Consider the following 23,480-nt stretch of genomic DNA (forward strand, 5'->3'; position numbering starts at 1 on the left):
TGTTTTCTCTGTTTAGTTAGGTCAGGGTGTGATAGGTGGGTGGGCATTCTATGTTTTGTTTTCTATGTTTTGGCCGGGTATGGTTTCCAATCAGAGGCAGCTGTCTATCGTTGTCTCTGATTGGAAGCCATACTTAGGCAGCCTGTTTTTCCCTGTGTTTTTGTGGGATCTTGTTTTTGTGCAGCTGTGTGTGAGCAGCCCCAGAACGTCACGTTTGTTTCAGTTTCAACTGTTTATTGTTTTGTTCAAGTTCACAAATAAAATATGTGGAACTACCGGCACGCTGCACCTTGGCTAATTTATGACAGGGAATTAGACGACAGCACTCGTGACATAACTATAGCTTGCCCCCACCATAGCAAGCTGCTCTATCCGCACTGATTGGTGAAGTAATTTAATGTTGAGCTAAATGTAAAAAAAAATCAATTGTAAACCGTTACTTTTTTGGGGTTTGAACCGGTTCAAAACTTTATTTTGTTGGTCGGAACAGTGGAACAGAACAGATTTTTTTTTTTTTCAGAACCAAACGATTGGAAAATAATTTTTGTTCCAACCACTACTTTTAATCCTACACTGTGATGTCACAGAGCATTTTCTAGGACCTTTCTTCTTATCTTTTTAACCGCAGATCATATAAACGTGCCGTTTTCACATACAGTATGTAGACTCTGGTATGGTGCTGGAGATAATGAATATGATGTTGAAAAGGGGCGGAATTTCCCTTTAAGAAAGCACTAAACTTTCCATGAACTCATGTCTCATTCATAACTGGATAATAAAGCCTGTATCCAGTTTGGAGTTTTTAGTGAATACCATTCAGTCAGACAGGCCCTTAAGATAATTGAGGATAGGGGCTCAAGCAGAGGAGAGAGGGTAATCAAATACAGCCAGATGGAACCCTTGACTAATAGCTTTGGCATACCAATACCTTTTCACCATTGTGTGCATGTGTTCCGTATGACTCATTGTTTTGAAGCCATATTTGGCTTGATTTCAATGGATTTCACATGTTTGTTTCAAGTGTTTTCATATTTCCATTCTCTCATTGTTTGTCTGGCCTAGTAATCATATATAGTCATAAACCTAGATCTACCTCACATACCCTCACTCAACCTTGCTGTTGTCAGCATCAAAACAAAACAACTGATCCATCTGAATCTGTGTCACAAGCCTTGTGTTTTCTATCTATAACCATAGGGAGGGAGTTTTAGAATGCTATTCTAGGTGTTCTATTTTGGAATCCGACAGCTCAGTAACGATAACAGTGTTCAGAATTTCAACAGAGAATAACATGTGCAATCCTAAATTCTCAAGTGCTTAAACGTCCAGTGCAGTCAAAAACTAGATATTCCTTTGTTTTATATATTTGTACACACTATGAGGTTGGAATAATACTGTGAATTTATGAAAATTATGATAATGCCATTTAAGTCTAAGAGCTGTTTGAAAAGACTGCCTGAAATTTCAGCCTGTTTTGGTGGTATGGAGTTTTGGCCTGCCTGGTGACAGTTAATAGACCAATAACAAGAGGGTTGCAAACCTCTCGGCCAATAACAGCTAGTTTTCAGTTTTCCCCTCACCACTCAGATCACTCACAGACAGTCCTAGCAAAATTCTTGGTTGAGAAATTTGTCTTTGCTAAGAATCAAATCAAATCAAATGTTATTAGTCACATGCGCCGAATACAACAGGTGTAGTAGACCTTACAGTGAAATGCTTACTTACGGCCCCTAACCAACAATGCAGTTAAAAAAAATACAGATAAGAATAAGAGATAAAAGTAACACGTAATTAAAGAGTAGCAGTAAAATAACAATAGCGAGACTATATAGAGGGGGGGTACCGATACAGAGTCAATGTGCGGGGGCACCGGTTATTTGAGGTAGTATGTACATGTAGGTAGAGTTATTAAAGTGACTATGCATAGATGACAACAGAGAGTAGCAGTGGTGTAAAGAGGGGGAGAGGGGGGAGCACTGCAAATAGTCTGGGTAGCCATTTGTCTAGATGTTCAGGAGTCTTATGGCTTGGGGGTAGAAGCTGTTTAGAAGCCTCTTGGACCTAGACTTGGTGCTCCGGTACCGCTTGCCGTGCGGTAGCAGAGAGAACAGTCTATTACTAGGGTGGCTGGAGTCTTTGACAATTTTAGGGCCTTCCTCTGACACCGCCTGGTATAGAGGTGCTGGATGGCAGGAAGCTTGGCCCCAGTGATGTACTGGGCCGTTTGCACTACCCTCTGTAGTGCCTTGCGGTTGCAGGCCGAGCAGTTGCCATACCAGGCAGTGATGCATCCAGTCAGGATGCTCTCGATGGTGCAGCTGTAGAACCTTTTGAGGATCTGAGGACCCATGCCAAATGTTTTCAGTCTCCTGAGGGGGAATAGGTTTTGTCGTGCCCTCTTCACGACTGTCTTGGTGTGCTTGGAGCATGTTAGTTTGTTGGTGATGTGAACACCAAGGAACTGAAGCTCTCAACCTGCTCCACTGCAGCCCCGTCGATGAGAATGGGGGCGTGCTCGGTCCTCTTTTTCCTGTAGTCCACAATCATTTAATTTGTCTTGATCACGTTGAGGGAGAGGTTGTTGTCCTGGAACTACACGGCCAGGTCTCTGACCTCCTCCCTATAGGCTGTCTCGTCGTTGTCGGTGATCAGGCCTACCACTGTTGTGTCATCGGCAAATGTAATGATGGTGTTGGAGTTGTGCCTGGCCGTGCAGTCATGAGTGAACAGGGAGTACAGGAGGGGACTGAGCACGCACCCCTGAGGGGCCCCTGTGTTGAGGATCAGTGTGGCGGCTGTGTTGTTACCTACCCTTACCACCTGGGGGCGGCCCGTCAGGAAGTCCAGGATCCAGTTGCAGAGGGAGGTGTTTAGTCCCAGGGTCCTTAGCTTATTGATGAGTTTTGAGGGCACTGCGGTGTTGAATGAGCTCTAGTCAATGAATAGCATTCTCACATAGGTGTTCCTTTTGTCCAGGTGGGAAAGGGCAGTGTGGAGTGCAATAGAGATTGCGTCATCTGTGGATCTGTTGGAGCGGTATGCAAATTGGAGTGGGTCTAGGGTTTCTGGGATGATGGTGTTGATGTGAGCCATGACCAGCCTTTCAAAGCACTTCATGCTACAGAGTGCTACGGGTCTACGGGTAGTTGTTTAGGCAGGTTACCTTAGTGTTCTTGGGCATAGGCACTATGGTGGTCTGCTTAAAACATGTTGGTATTAAAGACTCGGACAGGGAGAGGTTGAAAATGTCAATGAAGACACTTGCCAGTTGGTCAGCGCATGCTCGCAGTACACGTCCTGGTAATCCATCTGGCCTTGCAGCCTTGTGAATGTTGACCAGTTTAAATGTCTTAATCACATCGGCTCACACAGTCTTCCGGAACAGCTGGTGCTCTCGTGTATGTTTCAGTGTTATTTGCCTTGAAGCGAGCACAGAAGTAGTTTAGCTCGTCTGGTAGGCTTGTGTCACTGGGTAGCTCTCGGCCGTGCAATTTTAATTTTTAAGAAGATATTTTTGTTTCTTTTTGACCATTTTAATTGAAAACAATCACAGTAAGGTACTTAATTGTTAACCAGAAATGATTTGATATTGAGATAAAAACATTTGACCTTAAAAGTAACTATAAAGTTAAAATCTCACTTTTAAAAGTTAATATTCTATTAACTCACACCCAAATAATGTTGTTGACTCATTGTATACTCACTCATATTTCTGGCCAAAGCATAAATTAGAGAAAAAAAGCCCCACCTCAAAAAGACTGTTTAAAAAATGTTAGCTATTTCCTCATATACCATGACATCACGTTGACATATTGGCAGAGCTGGCCAATCAGCTGTTGAATATTTTAAATGACCGATATACGACCACACCATTCTGTTGTTGGAGTACGCCCACACCATTCAAACGCAGAAAAGCTGTTTTTTAACATACTTCAATATCATTTTTTGGAAGTAAAAACTATTTCACTCATATTGTAATTCATTATATGTCATATTTCATAGAACTATGCAAACACTGGATATTTACTTTAAACAAATAAGACGCAACTATACTAGGTTATTTCTCCCATAGATGCAACACAATTTAAGCCTACATGTCTTATATTAAATCCAAACCAATAAATCAAAATAATTCAGACAAAAAAAATGAATACAGTCTTAAGCATTAGTGTTGAAGTGATGTTTATTTCAATTTGCATTATCACAATCAAGAACTCCTCAATGCAGCTGAGTGCACCATCACAGTGTTCATTGGATGTAATGGTAATGTAGCAGATTGAAATGTAGTGTAATGTTGTTGGTTGAGATGTAGCAGCAGAGTGACATTGAGTGATCCTGGGGATAGCCTCTTTTTGTCAGTAGTAGGTCTCCTGTTCCACCCAACCTTAAAGGAGAGAAAATTCAGAGAGAAGAACACAATTAGTTACATTTCATCTCATCACAGAAAATCTACATGAGACAAATTAAATAATTCATCCTTCCCAATCCTGCATGCCATTGTCATGTTATAACACAATAAATAATTCACTTTGATGTAAAATTGTCGACGCAATCTTAACAGCTTGTTTTCGTCCATAGTCCCTGAGCACTTACCTCCTGGGTTTCGTCGCAGTATGTATCTCCTACCCTCATCATAGAGGAAGATGAGCAGAGAGTAGGGTAAGGCACAAAACCACCAGCAAGGCCTGAGGAAAGAGAGAAGAAAAGAGAGAAGGAAAGAGAGAAGAAAAGAATAAGGAGATTAAGTTGAGCATAAAACAGCGAGGTAATGCTCTTACAGGGCCCCTAAATGTCAAATGGCGTTTTCTCTCTTGGTTGGGCAGTAAACCCCGTTACACTTCAGCTAACTAGTGAACCCCAACTGATCCTGAGGCCACAGTAGTCTACTCCACCCATTGTAATATCCATCCATTTTACCACTCATCTTTTAAAATGGGGGAGTTTTATTCCAAGCTGATATAGAGAAGAGAATCAGAAGGGTCTACTCACTTGAGTGGGTACATTCTGAGGGCGACATCCATTCCAGGACAGTAGGACAGGAAGACAGCCAAGGCAGTTTCCTCAAACAGTCCGAAGATGAGAATACGGTTCCTGAGATGGGAGAAGAAAAATATATAAAAAATCATGGATTTGATTCCAACAGGGTGGATATTGATTTAGAAGTCAGTTGCAGGGCTGTATGCACATTAACTCCCATCTGGCAAACAGTTCAGCTTCATCATGACCAAAACCACCCAGCACCTGAACAGTTTCTTTCCCTGTGCTGTGGCCCTCACCAACTGGCCAATAGTGACCAAGGCACTATGCAATCTGTGATGCACACTGCATCAAGTATCCAACACTTAGCGACCTTGTCTAGAGGTTCCGGCCTCTTGGTGTAATGGTATAGGTGTTGACTTGACAGTCATTGGACCTGGTTTCGAGTTCCGTTTGGGGCTACCCCCTGAATTTGCTACATTGGTGTCAGAAATGGGATGGTGGCCATGAGGTCACTGGAGAGGTTGGAACATGTCAGGGACATGGTATAGAGAAACGTGGGGACACACTCTCCCAAAGGAAGGGGGTAATGTAGCGACCTTATCCCAACACCTAGCAACCTCATCGAGAGGTTTGGTGTAATTATTAAGGTGTTGGCTTGACAGTTGCTGGACCTGGGTTCAAGTCCCGGTCGGGGCTACCCCTGAATTCTCTACAATATATTTATACTGTAAATGTATATATCCTCTCTTACTCTTCAGTTCTTTGCACATTTTATCAATTTTGTATATAATGTATTTAAACTTTGTGTCAATTACTCTGTCTGTATTCTGGCCTTTAATGTTGTCTGTTGCTAGCAGCACCATATTGCACCAAGTACAATTGTGAGTATGTGTAAATGTACTTGGTGAATAAAGGTGATTCTGATTCTGGGGATGTGTAAGTCAAGACCAGAGCAGTGAAGATCAAGCTTCAGAAAAAACCTCTTAAGACCCAAACCTAGACCAAGACCACAAAGATCGATGTGTGTACTCACTTCATTCCCTGCTGAAGGATGGAGTTCCTCCTGGTCTTACAGATGATCAAATCGGCCCACTGTACAACTACAATACTGGCGAAGAATGCTGTGTGGCAGGTGAACTCCACAATCTTTCTGCGCTCATATGTCTGAAGGATGGATCATAGACCATAGAAAGTGAGCGCGTGTGTAGAGAGACATATGGATAAAAATAAGAATGTTTATTACATTGGTACATTACAGCAGTGAAGATTACTGACTACTCTGTTACCAAATGTGTGGTGAACCTGTGTGCCAGTGGCAGCAGTGGCATTCACAAATGGTAGTTCTGGAGGAATAGTAGCAAGCTATCTACGAAGCCCAAAATAACAGAGAGGACTGTTGGGGCCGGTGAGGTGCACTGCTGAGGCTACGGACCTGTCTGTCTGAATCTCTGGCTGTGACTGAGATGCTCCGTCTTCCTCAAGACCATCAATATTTCCGCTGCTGACTATCCGAAATGCAAGCTGTGCAACAACCCTGATCCATGATCCCATCCATGACTTCTCAACTTTCTTGATACTGTATCACATTTATTGATTTATTGATTTATTTTGTTATCTTGAATTTCCAGATATATACGCAATTCAGCGTTTAGCTGCCATGTATTCTGGAATAAACTAAACAAAAAAATTGGGAGAGAGATTGAAAAAGCTCTTATCGAGAACTTATCAGATCAAAACAAGGCCAATGCTAATCCGTTAGTACAGCAAAAAGCAGAGCAGTGTTTGTGTACTTACCCACTGCTGGCCGTAGCTGTCCTCCATGTCGTTCATTATCTTGTTGTCCCAGTCCACACGCATACCTAGCAAATCCATGGGCAAGAACCCGTTCTCAGCCAAGATCACAAAGTATGTGAAGAAACCGGCTGTGGCCTGCATCATACCTGTGAAGAGTAAAAATGAGGAGTGTATTTTTGTCAGTGAAGTGACATTGATCAGATTGTTAATGTGCTATGAAACTGACTGGCCAACATACAACGCAACAAGACCCGGTAAAGGCAGGCAAAACAGAAGAAGGGCCCAATGAACTCCTTACCAATTTGACCGTAGGCTATGCTAATGAGCCTCTCGTTCACCAGTTTGTCAGTTTTGGGGTTTCTGGGCTGTCGCTTCATGATGTCGTTCTCAGCTTCTTCATAGGCCAGGGAGATAGCTGGGACCTGGAAGGTAATGATGGGAAAGATCATCCAAATTAGAAATGTTTTATTGGTAACTTTGATGTTAGTTCAAGGACCTTCCAAACAACCTCTTCATAACGCACCAGAACACATGATCAGATTGTTCACAAAGGAGGAGTATCCACATCTGAAAGACCCACCATATCAGTTCCCAGGTCGATACAGAGGATGGTGACTGTTCCTAGGGGCAGTGGAATGTTGGCGATGATGAAGAGGAGGAAGGGTGAGATTTCTGGAATATTACTGGTCAGGGTGTAGGCGATGGACTTCTTCAAGTTGTCAAAGATCAGACGACCTGAGAGGAAATAGAGGATAGGGGGAAGGAATAGTCAGGGTGATGAGAGAAGGATGGAAAAACCCAGCAGATTGATGGTCATTGCCAGAGCTTCTCTTACCCTCTTCAACACCAGTCACGATGGAGGCAAAGTTGTCATCCAGGAGGATCATGTCTGCAGCCTGCTTGGAGACGTCAGATCCAGAGATACCCATAGCAACACCGATGTCAGCCTTCTTCAGAGCAGGAGAATCGTTCACACCATCACCTGTCACAGCTACAATAGCACCCTGTGGATAAGTAAGAGAGGTGTTTACAGATGTTAGAAACTCCAAAAGTAAGATGCAATCATTCTGACTGACTCATGAGCATGAATTAATTCAATAAAATAGTACCTGACGCTGGCAACCCTCCACAATGATCAGCTTCTGCTGAGGAGAAGTTCTGGCAAACACAATCTCAGTGTGATGGGACAAAATGTCATCCAACTGTTCGGCTGACAGGTCCTTCAGCTCTCCACCGTGGACAACACAGGCCTTGGCATCTCTGGAGGGTACAAATATAAGCTAAATATAGGGGCTGGTATTGGTCTGTTCTGATGATGCCCCAAAAAGGCTAAATCAATGCTTCTGTCACTCCTCTTTAAGTGTAGACAGTATGGTGACATACACTGAAATGACCCCAAGCAAATTGCAACATACCTTGGATTGACCTCAGAAACTGGGATTTTCAGACGAGCAGCAATGTCCTCAACAGTCTCGTTTCCTTCAGAAATAATGCCCACACCCTTGGCAATGGCCTTAGCAGTGATGGGATGATCACCAGTGACCATGATAACCTAAGGGAAGGAAGGGAATGGGAGTGGTCTGGTCAAAGTGTGGATGTGGATTGACTGAAGAGTCTTGTGTTTAGTATGATATTGCCATACCTTGATTCCAGCACTCCTGCACTTTCCCACAGCATCAGGCACAGCAGCACGGGGAGGGTCAATCATGGACATTAGGCCAACGAAGCACAGATTCTCGGTTGGGAAGTTTACCTCTTCGCAGTCAAAGTTAAAGCATTCGGCAAACTGGTCATCAGGGAGCTGGAAATGGCAGAAACCTGAAAAAGCCACAGAGTCAGAGACACGCCACAACAAACTCTTCATGGACCAGTCTGGGTCGAACTGGATTGCGGTTACAAAGAAATAAATTAAGAGTACAGATTATGATGGGACAATATACAAACGGTTTTGAGAAAGATAATGTTGTTATTGGTTTCTTTTAATTTTGAAAATGTAATGGATTGAAGGTTATTTGTTGATGTTAAAATTTAAAGCGGCAATCAGCAGTTGAAATAATAACAAAGCGGGCTCCCCACAACTGGTTCGGTAAAAAGCTGAGGGATGGGGCTGGAGAAATGATACTCCTCATAGACAGAGCAATGGATGCAAGGATTGACCATCCATGATATCAAAATGATAGTTTAACCATGTTTTGAGGCTATTTAGTGTTGTTTTACATTTACTTTGTTTACAAACATTGGAGTAAAAAAAAGCTTATATTTTGGGTTATGATGGTTTACGACAGTTGAACTAATTAGGCATTTATTCAGTTATATTCTTCAAGAATCAATAGGTACTTATCAATAAGTCAAAAAATTGAGGAAAAAAATGTAGCAACTCCAAATTGCCTCTTTAAGGTTATGTCATTAAATTTGGGGCGGGGTCGCAAGAAATTCTGGTTGAAAAAATGGGGTCCCCGCTGAAAAAGTTTCAATACCACTGTTCTAGACTGTTCATTCAGTCCAAAACCTTTGAATGCATATTTTCCCATATTGGTGTGTGGCCTCTTACCCAGCACTCTCTCTCCCAGCCCTCCCAGCTCTTCGTAGGCGTTCTGGAAGGCTTCCTTCAACTCGTCATCCAGAGGCTGTTCTTTGCCATGGATCAAAATGGTGGAGCAGCGGTCCAGAATCCTCTCAGGGGCTCCCTTCATCACCAGCAGGTGCTTGGACTCTCCGGCCGCGATGTTCTTATGAATGGAGAGCTAGGGGCGAAATGAGTTGGTTTTTGATCAGATGACACCATGAAGAGAGTTTAAATTAGCAGGCAATGACCAGTAAGTAGCCTACAGTGCCTGGTAAACTAAAGTTCTGGCAACTTATTGGATGTCGATACAAAGTGGCATTTCCAAGCTGATTGAGAAAAGCCATCCATCCATCCTGATTTTGAGTCTATCACACCACCTTCAGTTTAACCCGTTGTTAACCCACAGATACCACAAAGAGTGCATGTGGTTACCTGATATTTGTTGGTGGAGTTGAAGGGAATCTCAGCGATCTTGCTGTACTTTTCTCTCATAGCTTTGACAGACCCGCAGCACAGCTCGATACACTTCAGCAGGGCAGACTCTGAAGCATCACCAGCCACATCTCTCTTGAGGATAGGTACGTTGTTCTGTTCTGCCAGGAAGACGGCGCGGTTGCACAGGCCTGCGACTCTAGCCAGGGAAGCCCAGGTGGCAGAGCTTTTGTCGAAGCAGGTACCACTCTGGTTCTCTGTGGTGTCAGCCTCATGGATCTGGTTGTCGAACCACATGTGAGCCACGGTCATTCTGTTCTGAGTCAGGGTTCCGGTCTTGTCAGAGCAAATGGTGGAGGTGGAGCCAAGGGTCTCAACAGCTTCAAGATTCTTCACCAGGCAGTTCTTCTTGGCCATACGCTTGGCAGTCAGAGTTAAACACACCTACGATAGAAAGCCATATTAGACAGTTAAGTAATCAACAAGTTTTGTTGTTAGGAGTGAAGTTTTTGTTAAACATGACTTTTCATCGGTACTCACAGTTACAGTAGCCAGGAGACCCTCTGGCACATTAGCAACGATGATTCCAATGAGGAAGATGACAGCTTCCAGCCAACCATATCCCAGAATGAGGGAGAGGACGAAGAAAGACACGCCCAGGAAGACGGCCACACCGGTGATGATGTGGATAAAGTGCTCAATCTCTTTGGCTATAGGCGTCTTCCCACCCTCCAGACTCGTGGCCAAGGTGGCGATACGACCCATGACAGTGTGGTCACCAGTGTTGATGACAATACCTCTGGCAGTTCCTGACAAAACATGGAGAATATGGTTAAGAATCACAAAATGGCTAAGTGATACATTTCAAGTTATTTTAACTATTCAATCACTACGGCTAGTTACAGAAGTTATTTACCTTCAACACAGTTGGTAGAGAAGAAGGCAATGTTCCTTGTCTCCAGGGGGTTGTCATTGGAGAAATCTGGAGTACGTGTCTGGGGCTCAGATTCACCAGTGAGGGAGGAGTTGTCCACCTGAGTGGGAAAAGAGAATTGCATTAATACAACATTGAATGACACTAAAAGTGTCCGCATGCTTCCCATCCGAAACAGTTCAGAATAGTTTGTCATATAATATGGTGACATTTTGTGCTGTTTTTATTCGTTTTGGTCTCCGGCAAGTTTTTTTGGGGCTGTTGGTGCACGCACAAAAAAATTCTCGAGGCCAGCCGAAGTTCAGGAGCCAAAGTCTATGCCCCTTCGCCGGTCATTGGTCAACAGTAGTGATCAATGAAGTGTTTGTTGTCATTCAACGATAGACGATTTGTTTTCATTCACATTTTTTCACTTGAGAAATACTGCACCAAAAATCTTATTTAGATTGAGCAACTAAGATCTCCTTAGCAAAAACATCAACATTTATGACATATTTCTTGAATTATCTTAGATTCATTCTGACTATTTTGAGAAAGTGTATACTGGCTACGGCATCTCAAAATGGACAAACCGTACTATTGACACTTTTTCAAGCAAAGGTCATTTAAGGTAGTATGCGAGCTAAACCGAAGTATGCGGAAGCCTTAGGCTACATATGTGACCCATGATCTTGGATTGTAAAGTACCCACCTTGCAGCCGCTGGCAGAGACGATACGCAAATCAGCTGGGATCCTATCTCCTCCTTTCACCTCCACCAGATCTCCAACCACCACTTCTTCAGCATTGATGTTCTTCTTCTCACCGTCACGGACAACCAGGGCTTGCTACAAGGCAAGTGACAGGATTACAATCCGTAGACATGACAATACAATCAAGTTCTTCTCAGAGGTGTTTGAAAAGGCAGAAGTCTAACCTGTGGGACTAGGTTCTTGAAGGAGTCCATGATCTTTGAGCTCTTGGCCTCTTGGTAGTAGGAGAAACAGCCAGTGACAATGACGACAACAGAGAGCACAACACCCAGGTACAACTGTGAGGGACAGAAACGAAGAGGGAGAAAGACTATGAGACTATTACGTTACTGTTAAGTGAGAAAACCCTTTCAGGCACTAGAGGCATTGTAGTATTTGTTAAGTCTCAAATGATCTCAGAATTCTATAATTCTCACATTATCATTAGCCGGCTCATCCTCGGAGGCGGCCTGGATTCCGTAGGCCAGGAAGCAGAGCATAGCACCAATCCATAGGAGCATAGAGAACCCACCAAAGAGCTGCCTGCAGAACTTCACCCACTCAGGGGTAGTGGGAGGAGGGGTCAGGGTGTTGGGGCCATCACGAAGAAGGATCTCCTTAGCCCGAGCTGAGGATAGACCCTGGATGGGGGAGGGATGAGAGAGAAGGAGAGAGGGAAAAGGTAGAGTGAAGAGAAAGGAGGAGGGAGGAAAGCAGGAAGAGGGAAGAGCAAGAGGCAGAGTAAGAGGCAGTAGAGTGATTACCTATGGAACTCAAAACTTTCCCCTCCCCTTTTGTCAGCAAGAAAATCTGTCAAACGACGTCCCTCCCCATACCTCGCCTCGCCCCTCATCACTACATAGTGCTTTCAATGTTCCCGTGTGAATGTGGCCCCTGTAGTGGAAATTCTGCTTAATCCCTGGAGCAAATATCAACAGATCATTATCTGTGAGCCATCACCAAAATAGTGTTTAACTGTTATCCTTTCCACACAAAACAATGTTTAGGCCTGTCCTAATTGTTCTCCACACAAAGCTGAAGATATTGCAGATATTGTGTCCCCTGCATTAGACCTACCCTGTGGCTTGTTAAAAATTGTTAATGTGTATCTGACTTGCTGTCACACAAATGGAAAAAGTCTCATCCATATGTTTTATGCACCGTTTTAACTTCCACTCACTGTCATGTTTAATGTTGCCGCTTTTCCGGCCAGGGCTCACTTGTAAAAGAGATGTACATCTCAATGTGACCTCTCTGGTTAAATAAAGGATTCAAAAAATAAAATGAAAATAATGTAATGGGAGTCACACATACAGAAAATATATATTTCACTCCAAACTCTGTCTAAACTTTAGGAAGATATAGATATGTTTCATGTTCAAAGATTCAGTGGTAGATAGTGATGTCATCATGACTTAGAAGGCAGATGAAGTTCTACCTACGATATGACCTCGTGCCGTAACCTCCACGACCTCAATGCGCTTCAAATTACAGTCAGAAACAATCCGTAGGAGCAGCTGATACAACTGGTTGTCAGTTTTAAAAAAGCGGAGGCACACATGCACACACATATTCACTCACTCACCCTGGCTAAGTCTGTGCCGTATTTCCTATGAAGTTCATCCAAGGTCAACTTGTGGTCATCCTAAATCAGAGAGAGTGAGAGAGAGAGAGAGGGAGAGAGAGAGAGAGAGAGAGAGATAGAGAGGGAGAGAGAGAGAGAGAGAGAGAGAGAGAGAGAGAGAGAGAGAGAGAGGGAGAGAGAGAGAGAGAGAGAGAGAGAGAGAGAGAGAGAGAGAGAGAGAGAGAGAGAGAGAGAGAGAGAGAGAGAGAGAGAGGGGGAGAGAGAGAGAGAGAGAGAGAGAGAGAGAGAGGGGAGAGAGAGAGAGAGGGAGGGGGAGAGAGAGAGAGAGAGGGGAGAGAGAGGAAGAGAGAGTGAGAGAGAGGGAGAGAGAGAGAGAGGGGAGAGAGAGAGAGAAAGAGAGAGAGAGAGATTGAGAAAGAAAGAAACAGTTGCTTGTTGAACTAGGGAGTTCTCTCAACTTTTCCCCATGGCGAAAGTATATGCAGAACATGCATAGTTATGAAACACATTCCTCAAACAATTTGAAATGATCCTAGGTATAATGAGGTTATGCTGCATTGATTTCAATATAAACCAAAGATAAGTCATGCGTTTCTTTATGATGGATGGAATTGTCTGGTTCACATTTCTGCCCTAAAAAAGTACTGCACAGTGCACACACGTTTTTATTCTGCTCCATGTAAAAAAAAAGCAGGTTCCAAAGATATGCTACTGTTCCTCTGGAGTTTAAACGCAGTCTATTGGGGTTTTGAAACTGCTCCCAAGCCTCACTGCAGAGTAATAGTAAGTCAATCAAAATGCTAATGAGTACCCAAATTCGAGTGTAGAAACTACAGAGCTTGATGCACATTTGAAAGGTTGTGTGTTGTACCTTTTCTGATCCACAGAGACTAATATGCTTACTGTTTAACTTAGTCTTTTCTTGCTGAAAATACTGACAGTTTTGATGCCATATCACACTATTTAAATAATCTCTGGGACTACGGATTAAAATGTTTGCAGCCAACTCCAGTGCGTTGATGTGTAAATTGCGTATGGATAAATGTGCATTGTTCATGTCAACTAAATTAGATTAATATAATTAGTAAATTAATAAATAATCCGTTTTCCTCACCAGGTCAACTTCCTTTTTCAGATCGTCCATGTCCTTCTTCTCCTTTGCTTTCTTCAACTCCTTTTTACTCTTTTTATTTCCATCGTCCTCTGAGGTCGCCGCCAGCTTATAATCATCTTTCCCCTTCTGTATATCAAAAGGTACGTTAATGATGAGAAAGTGGGAACTATCGATGTGCCTCTTTCCTAATGAGGGCTTAGATAAGGAGGGCATTCAGAACTTTATCAAATATAGAACTTTATTAAAAAAACTAAGAAGCAGCCATGAACCGAGGGATAAACTTTTAATATGAACTGCAAAAAAAGTGACAGATTGTTTGAAGTTGAAAGGACACAATATAAGTAAATCCAAATCCTGATACTCAAAAGTGAAATCCAGACTTACTCCGAGCCCCATCCTTGCACTGCTGTCTTAGAACTCTCAATCCCAGTGGTTTGTAAAGAGAATATGCTTCCTCCTTATCCTGAGAATCTCCACCTGTTACACGTTTACACTTCTCTCTCTCACTCTCTCGACGTCTCGAGTCACCCCAGAGCTCCCTGGATAGCTAACTCAGGTTTGAATATATTTATATACCCGACTGGTTTACCTGCCCAAGGGGAGGTACACAGGAGGAATGAGGCAGGTGAGTGGAGAGGGGGCTGAGGATGGGAGGGGTTGGGGAGAAGGAGGGGGATCTGTGAAATGTAATTTATTTATTTATTCAACCTTCACCTATACAGCATGGTCATTTTGACTCTTAAGGCCCCTGAAAGAAAGAATCCGTCTGGAGTTGACGGTAATAACAGTGTGTAGTGCAATGGAAAAGAAGTTGACAGTAATAACAGCGTGGAGTGGAATGGAAAAGAACGAGGACAACGAATGAATAAAGATCATTTTCTTTATTTCTGCTGTACTTACTTTCTCACGTGTTGGTTGATTTGAAAGAAATCCTGCACCTTTGAAGCTAAATATTATCACGAAAAGCTGTTGAAGCGAGCATAAATAACTGTGTTTGTACATTCATTCTCACACTTGAAACATAAGTTGCCAGTATAGAAACCAAGGCCATGAGCCTTTGTCCGGTGGCGTGTTGGGTTGTTGCAATTATAACAAACAATACTGACTTTGACCCAGAGGCCATCTTATCTGCCTTCCAACTGGACAACGTCACAGCACATTCATTCCTTGACCTTTGCTGTCACATGTAAATCCACAGGTTAAGATGGAGGCTGTGGGGAAGAGTGCGTAACCTTGACACACTCAGGGAGAGGTTGTACTTCGGGAGGCAGGGTGGAGTGCCGCAGGTGTCTGTTTAGTAAACGTCTGGCTGTTTGTGGTTGTCAGTCTGTGGGGAGAGGCGGGCGGTAAGAGAGATAGAGGGGGGGTGTAGATGTCTAACACCAGTTTATTTAAATAATAGCAACATCAAAACGTTTATACTTTATTAAAAACCCAACATAATCAAATAGACTTACAGAAAAGTGCACACCTTTAACGTTGGTAAGCCATACTCTCTCCTAGCTATACATTAAATCGGCGATATGTGAATTCTTCCATAGCAGCTGTTATACCTTGTGAAGTGTCGATGGAGATTTAGAGAGGGAAATAATGGCATGATAGATGGATAGATAGAAAAGAGAGATGGGTAGACAGAAAAGGTGAGAGGGTTTCTGAAAGAGAGTGTGGGTTTTTAGAGAAATGTAAACTGTACTGCGCCACCTTTTTTATACACGAGGGGAGGTCCTCGGGACAAGTTAAGCACAGGTCTGTCAAATGATTGAGATGAACAATAGTTAACCAAAGTGCCAAGGTTTATTAACATAGAGGGCACAAACAATGGATTAGCAGCAGGGCAAGAAATACTACAAAGTCTCCAAGACTCAAACCTTGCATGTAAAACACTTCAAGGAGAATATCATGCAAACTTAGATAAAAGATAATACACTTGTGATTAAAAAATATTTGTAAGACAGCATACCTGATGAAACATTCTTTGTTAGATAGCATACTCAATATGAAACATTCTTTGAAAGATAACACACTTGTGATAATTGGCATACTAAAGAACACACATTAATCCTTAAGACTTACCACTGCTCTCTAACCAAAATAACCCCCCAAAAGACAACAAGCCCTGGAAGGCTCTGGGGAAGTGGTAACATAATAAGACAAATATACAAACAAAACATATAACAAAGAAAATTCAACTAGTTCGACTGCCAAAGCAACACCAAATGTTTTGCCTGAATACCAGCTCATTTGCTTAGTGCAGACTCAACAATCTAAAAAACATCCTACCTACCTAATGTAAGGGACACAAACTAACATTAAGTAACGTTTTGCTAATACTTTCTTTATTCTTGATTCGGAAGTAAAGTCTATCTTATAAATGTCTGTGTTCAGTTGCACGTGGTTCTCCCAAAACCAGAGAATATTTTTAAAAGTTTGTCAAATCCACGTTTTGCACCAAGTGAGGAGTTCCCTCGCCATATTAGCTGCCAGACATCTAGCATTTCCCAGCATCTTTGCAGGTACTAGTCATTTCTATGCGACGCGTCCATGGCCACGTTTAAAAATAGATGACAGCGCATCACACAGTGCGACCAAAACAAAGATCCAAACACATGCATGAGGCATTTCTCTCTCGATACAAAACTTAGATTTTTACTATATTTCTGAATATTCTCTGGTTTTTGGAGAACCAAATGCAACTGAACATGGACATTGATAAGATACACCTTTCTTCTGAACGAAGAAAGTATGGGCAAGAACAGGTCCTCGTTTCCCAGTTGTGATGTAACTTAAGCATTACGATGATCGTACCAGATGCATCGTTATTTACGTTACTTATGAGCCAACTTTTTAAGTGTTTCCCCAAACAAGCACATAGCGAACGGTCACTAAGTGCGACGTTAGACCATGTGTTGTTACTGATAGGATCAAAAGAAGGCAGTGCTGCTCTCGGGTCAGCTTTGTCCATTCAAATCTTACCTTAACATTAGAATTATTCCACAATAGTGATGACGGATCAGCTCCTAGAGAGAGATTACCACTTATGTCTGCAAAAAGGCTATTGAGGTAGTTCATTATGCTTCCCTAATAATAATGTGCAAAATCACAGATTGGGCACGTCATTGCACACATGTTGTCACACATCATGAAACACATTGAGGCAAAAAAAATTGTTTACGGACTGTAGCCTAGTCGCAAAATAGAACTCCATTGATTGAACATGAAATAGATTTCAGTATAACTGAAATAGCCTATATTGGCCCATGCAGCCTATATATCTTTTAATGTAGTCATCTCAGTTTTCATTTGAAGCATTCATTTATCTTTCACTTGTTTGTAACAATTGCAAATACTTTGGATATTTTGTATTTGTAGTCAACTTCGTTCTAAAGTTATTGGCAGTCACAGTCAGACAGATAGCCTAAACATGTTGATTCTATGTTTAGCGGAGATCCTCTATGAATATAGTGATGCGGAACGGCAAAAAAAGCATGTAACGGTGCACCTTGGCTGCTCTACGAGTGGTCTGGATCACTCAGAGATGTGAAAAGGTTTTTCAGAGCCGCTTTACGAACAAAGGCTATGGGAAACACCTGGGCTACTAAAGCTACATCGTAAGAAGGTTCTAACGATGATATTAACGCTACAAAGGCTCTGGGAAACGAGGCCCTGGTTAATTGAAAAATTGCTTCCAACCCTTTCTACTAGCCAAGATATATTGGCAACTATGGACGAATTCACATATCGCTAACTCTCTCCAGGCCTACACATCCAACAAAACGGTTTCAATGCTGCGTCTCGCAGACAGCGTTGGTCCCGTTTCAAACTTGCGCCGAACACGTCACTGAAACACAAATCATTGTTTTACATGGCTGTCGTATACTTTAACAAGCAGTAAAACATTCACAGACCAACAAACAAAAGTTAGCTTACCCAAAGTTCGACTAACTTTGACAAACACAGCCAGCATGGGTGAACAGTGAAGTGCACCGTCCCTTGTCCTCCGGGGTGGAAACAAAGATCACAAACAAAGGTATTTATGGCATCGCTCACCTCATCTCATACCAGCCCATAGGTGCAACTGGCTACAGAGACAAGGGAGGGGATAAATATGGAGATAAACTGTGTGTGTCTATGTGTGGGGGGTGTGTCTGTGTGTCAAATAGAGAACTGTTCCTTATTTAGAGCAAACATGACCAGTGTTTACACTTCTTAGAGGTGACCACTCCTTGCATTAAAAAAACGATTGTGGACAAACAAACACAAAATGGAACTGGCACCTGTATTTGAAATGCTTGAGCCCCATCCGCTCTCACCGTTTCATTTGTTGCTACCCAGATAACTGCAAAAGAGGTAAGTTCTTGGAAAACTGACAATCAAAGCGGAAGTCTATGATTCTGGGGCATTAGCACAGGGGCCTGTTGTCATATGTTTCATATTCCAATGGTGAATAGGTTTTGTTTTGAGAGGGAACTCACTGCTGTTGCCCTAAATTGGCCACTGTGCCAATTGAATCTCAACAAGGAAACTGTAATAATCCCTCAACACCTGTGGAATTCCAACACTCACTGACTAGAGGGGGGGGAAAGGAAACGCACACAACTGCACATAACTACACATCACTGTGGATGAGAACAGTGGTCCCTGGATGGTCCTGCTCTTCTCCATCTTACTTTGACATGGCTTTGTCCTCTACTCAGACCAGGACACAGAGAGAGTTGGGGAGAGGAGGGGGGGGATACAGGACAGAGAGAGCAGGGGAGAGAGGAAAAGGAGAAATAGAATTGTAGAAGGAAGGAACGAGGACGAGGTGTTAAGAGCTCATTACAGTGCAATAAAACCTTATTGCTCTGAGGCTTACACACGCAAATGCATGCACACGCACACGCCCTAAACAGCCTCTTTGATTACGTGGAATTAATGTGGATTACACAAGGTTTAACCACCATGCATTTGTACCAGTGTGAACGACCTAAACCAGGGGCATTCATATCCTGGACTAGAGGTCTGAGCAATCATCCCATCGGCCATTCACAATCTTTCCATTCCTAATCCTACAGGGATACACGTCTGATCAATCTAGATACAGTTGACTGTCTTGATTAGAAGCGAGTGAGGGAGAGGAGGGGGAATTAAAGGACGTGGATAGAGTAGAGAGACGTTCGTTAGGGAAGAGAGGTGAGAGAGAGACTCAGGTGTGAGAGAAAGAGAGTGAGACTGAAGAAAGAGATGAAGACAGAGAAATAGCGGTGGAGAAAACGAGAGAACGAGGGAGAATGCAAAAAAATAGAGAATGCGAGAAAGAGAGAATGCAAGAAAGAGAGCGAGAATGCGAGGAAGAGAGAATGCGAGAAAGAGAGCGAGAATGCGAGAAAGAAATAGAGAATGTGAGAAAGAGAGAAAGAATGAGAGAAAGAAAGAGAGATACTACAGGTTTCAATGAATCATGTCTACTGGTCTCTGGTGGGTGTCCCTGTCTCCTGGTGAAGCTGTCATGTGACCAAGCTCAGTTCCTCTCATGTTTCTCTACCGCAGAATCACATCCATCATCACAAAGGGGCAGGAAAGGGAGGGAAATAACTAAAGAAAGTTTAAAAGAAAGAACGGAAGAAGCGAAAAGTCGAAAAAAAATAAAGAAGGGAAGTAAACAGGAAAGAGCAAGAGAGAAAGACCGAAAGTTTAGTACTGAAAGTAAAAAAAACACAATAATTAAATAAAGGAGAGAGTGCAACAGGGCTCTGCCAGTGCCAGCCTCCTCGCCTGAGCTGAGACTTGGCACCACAAACAAAGAGACTCTGTCCAAATCCAGAGAGGGCACACAGACAAACACACACAGTCACATACACAGTCACACACACACACACACACACACATAGTCACACACACTTTACACACTTGGTGGCCTGCTGAGTGTATGGAACAGCAGGGGAACACTCTGGGGATGTCATGGGGATTCAGACACCAGAAGTCTTTCTCTTCACTCATCACTGAGTCCTGAGTAACACTGAGACCTCACACACACACACACACACACACACACACACACACACACACACCTGCTTTTGAAAAACTAGATGATTACTTCTTGGATTACTTTTAAATTCAGAAACAACTGTAGCAAAAATTTCTGGTACATCTTTCAATTAGGCTCACGCGATTTAGAACACATTGGTTATTGTGCATGGTTAGTAAAATAGAGATATTCAAAGTGTAACGTTTGACCGATTGTGAAGAAATATATCATTGTGTCATTTTTTTTTTAAATTATTAAAACAACAATACAATACAATACAAAAACAATATGAATGGCTGCTACCATCAGAGAGTGTTCTGGTCAAAAGGTGCTCCCGTCCCCACTCTCCCCGAAACGCCGTCAGGCCGAAGCCCCCGCCCCCGGCCCAAAAGGGATTTTCCAAGGGCGGGATGGACCGAGCCCCGCCCGATGACCGGGTGAGCGCACGCATAACCACCAGGACCAGCACACACACTGTTCACACACACACCGCTCACAGTGTGAAACCAAAACACCAAACATACATAACTAAACACAAAACATCCCCACCCTCACTTTTGATTGGAGGACCTAAACTTGATGCTGTGCATGTGTGTATGTATTTACAACCCTCATTAATTCCAACCTTCAGATCAACCCATCTTTCCCAGTAAATCATCATTCTACCATTTCCTCTTGCAATACATCCCTCCATTCTACCATGGTGTCTCACTAGTGACTTGAACCTCCCCATCTCCAAAATGTAAATTTTTACCCAAGAGCACAATGATATTTCCTATTGACCCCCAACAACACAGTTTGCAGGTTCAACCGCGCCTTGATATTATGACATAACCATTCCTGGACCGGACTCCAAAAACAAGCCAGCGATGGACAGTACCAGAAGAGATGTTCTACTGACTTTGTTTCCACGTGGCAGTCTGCACCGGTCTGACTGTTCAATGCCCCATAAACTGAGCATTGTTTTTGTAGCGTGAATTTTTGTATAATAGCTCAAATTGAAAAGAATGGATTGATGCATCAATTGTTGTTTTGTATATCAGTTCATAAACCCGATGCCTTGGTATTGAGACTAGGAAAATCTGTTCCCAACTATCTTTCATTTTATGCTGCGTAGTTGTCAAACCTCTTGACTGTAAGTGAAACTGATACATTTTACGATTTATGTTGGTCATTTTAAGACATTTTTAATTGGTGGCAGACAAACTAATTCATTCCTTTCTCTTTTAAGTAATTGCATCTTCCATTTTTGTGGCAGAGCTCAGCTGAGTTGGTTATCATGTTGTATTGAGCATACATCTCCATACACCTTGATTAATTGCTTGTATGACATCATTTGACCATCGTTGTAAACAATGTCATTCATAAACATGATACTCATATACATTCTCTCTGGTTTATCCTCCATCAGTACATTAGCAGTTTAGCCATATTATTACATTAATATTAGGGGCGGCAGGTAGCCTAGTGGGCCAGTAAGTGAAAGGTTGCTAGATCGAATCCCCGAGCTGACAAGGTAAAAATCTGTCCTTCTGCCCCTGAACAAGGCAGTTAACCCACTGTTCCTTGGCCGTCATTGTAAATAGGAATTTGTTCTTAACTGACTTGCCTATTTAAATAAAGGTTCAATTAAAAAAAACATTTGCTGTAATATATATTCTGCCTCTTCTGGAGGATAAAATTGGAATTGTAGCCAACATGGCTTCCTCCTTTAAGAAGGAGGATTATTTAAAGAGGGTTCCATTGTCAATCCACCGGAAATTGATGGTTTTAATCTGTATAAGAGCAAAGAGCCTCTGTTTAAACATCGGATGTACCTCTCTTAGTAGCCTACTGGAAAACCAGTTTGCATTTAGATACAGTTTCAGTATAATAGAAGCTTTACGAGAGAGTTGTAATGCTTTGATATTTAATAGTTTTAGCCCTCCAAACTCATATTCATTATATAAATATACTTGTTTAACTTTTACAAAAGTGTCCTCTGCAGTGGTGTGCCTTTTTTTGTTTTCTGAAATCCCTACTTTTCCAATAAACGTTAATCAAATACAACCACTCACTGTTTCCTTTTTGAGATTAAATTGGCACAGCTGCCTTCTTAGAGCAACAGCAATGCGCAAACAGTCTGTGGTTGTATTTGATTAATGTTCATTGAAAAAGTATGGCTTTCAGCAATCAAAGAAAGGCAAGCTCCTGACGAACAATTCTTGTGCTGACGTTGCTTCCAGAGGCAGTTTGGAACTCCAAAATGAGTGTTGCAACCGAGGACAGAAACATTTTACGGGCTACGCGCTTCAGCACTCGGCGGTCCCATTCTGTGAGCTTGTGTGGCCTATCACTTCGTGGTTGAGCTGTTGTTGCTTCTAGACATTTCCACTTCACAATAACACGGGGTAGCTCTAGCAGGGCAGAAATTTGACTAAGTGACTTGTTAGAAAGGTGGTATCCTCTATGACGGTGCCACGTTGAAGGTCACTGAGCTCTTCATTAAGGCTATTTTACTGCCAATGTTTGTCTATGGAGATTGCAAGGCTGTGTGCTTGTCAGCAATGGGTGTTGCTGAAATAGCCGAATCCACTAACTTGAAGGGGTGTCCACATACTTTTGTATATATATAAATATAGTGAACATAGCTTGCTAATTAAACAGTAAGCTCCATTAATTTAATCATAGTCATTATTTGTTGTTTTGAACATTCCCCTTATCCATAGCTACTGTAGCTACCTAGCTACCCTAGTCTGACCTCAGGTTAGCTGACATAGCTTGCGAGCAGAAAATTCATTTGTAGAATTTTTGCATTGTAATTTCAGAAAATGTCCATAATATATCTGCAGTAATACTGGAATGATAGTGTTTCACAGTATCACTTCAGTGTTGTGATTGGCTGTGATATTGGCCTACTGATTTCTCCCATCGGCCGGAAAAATAAGCTGTTCTGGCTTTGTGGATGTTTTATCTAATGGAAACCGGGGCGTGGCCATTGTAGGGCAAACGGCCAATGTAGAAATAAATCACTTTCATTTCCTGGTTGGTAAAATTCGACACTGTTCGCTCACTTTCTGTTTATATAAGAAAACAAGCACTGAGTAGTGTAGGGAATCATTGTACCATCTGTGAAATATATTTTCAATAACAATATGGTTTTTATAGCTGTTTGAAGCTGGTGGACCAAAACCGAAAGTTTCTGCCATGTTACGGGGAGGAGGAGATTTGTTTTGAATGCAACCTAGTGCTGTTGCAATTCAACTGGCTTCCACATACTGTAGGGGAGAAATTATGAGAAATGATATGTATAAAACCTTTAACGTAATCAGTGATGCACATGCTGCCTATGTCATTTA

General features: G+C 42.4%; 1 protein-coding gene across 1 annotated transcript; it reads right to left on the reverse strand.

The window, feature by feature from the left end:
- Nucleotides 1-4,165: 4,165 nt before the first annotated feature.
- On the reverse strand, nucleotides 4,166-14,805 carry LOC106575572 (sodium/potassium-transporting ATPase subunit alpha-1). The gene is made up of 21 exons (XM_014152156.2): nucleotides 14,520-14,805; nucleotides 14,136-14,261; nucleotides 13,022-13,081; nucleotides 11,874-12,077; nucleotides 11,622-11,735; nucleotides 11,398-11,532; nucleotides 10,689-10,806; nucleotides 10,313-10,581; nucleotides 9,773-10,216; nucleotides 9,326-9,518; nucleotides 8,417-8,592; nucleotides 8,190-8,326; nucleotides 7,884-8,034; nucleotides 7,610-7,778; nucleotides 7,355-7,509; nucleotides 7,073-7,196; nucleotides 6,775-6,920; nucleotides 6,014-6,144; nucleotides 4,990-5,091; nucleotides 4,594-4,685; nucleotides 4,166-4,384 (listed from the first exon to the last, which is right to left on the reverse strand). Exons 1-21 carry the CDS (start codon nucleotides 14,529-14,531, stop codon nucleotides 4,356-4,358), a joined length of 3,087 nt encoding a protein of 1,028 aa, XP_014007631.1. The 5' UTR covers nucleotides 14,532-14,805; the 3' UTR covers nucleotides 4,166-4,355.
- Between the last annotated feature and the right edge of the window lie 8,675 nt (nucleotides 14,806-23,480).

The sequence above is a fragment of the Salmo salar genome, chromosome ssa17 (assembly GCF_905237065.1).
Source record: "Salmo salar chromosome ssa17, Ssal_v3.1, whole genome shotgun sequence".
Classification (NCBI taxonomy): Eukaryota; Metazoa; Chordata; class Actinopteri; order Salmoniformes; family Salmonidae; genus Salmo; species Salmo salar.

What these genes read in the sequence shown, in the direction of transcription:
- LOC106575572 (XM_014152156.2), bottom strand. An exon ending in TGAAAAAGGAAGTTGACCTG is followed by an intron (nt 13,082 to 14,135) that starts GTGAGGAAAACG and finishes TCTCTGATTTAG; the next exon opens with GATGACCACAAGTTGACCTT. An exon ending in CGTGACTGGTGTTGAAGAGG is followed by an intron (nt 7,510 to 7,609) that starts GTAAGAGAAGCT and finishes ATTTCCTCTCAG; the next exon opens with GTCGTCTGATCTTTGACAAC.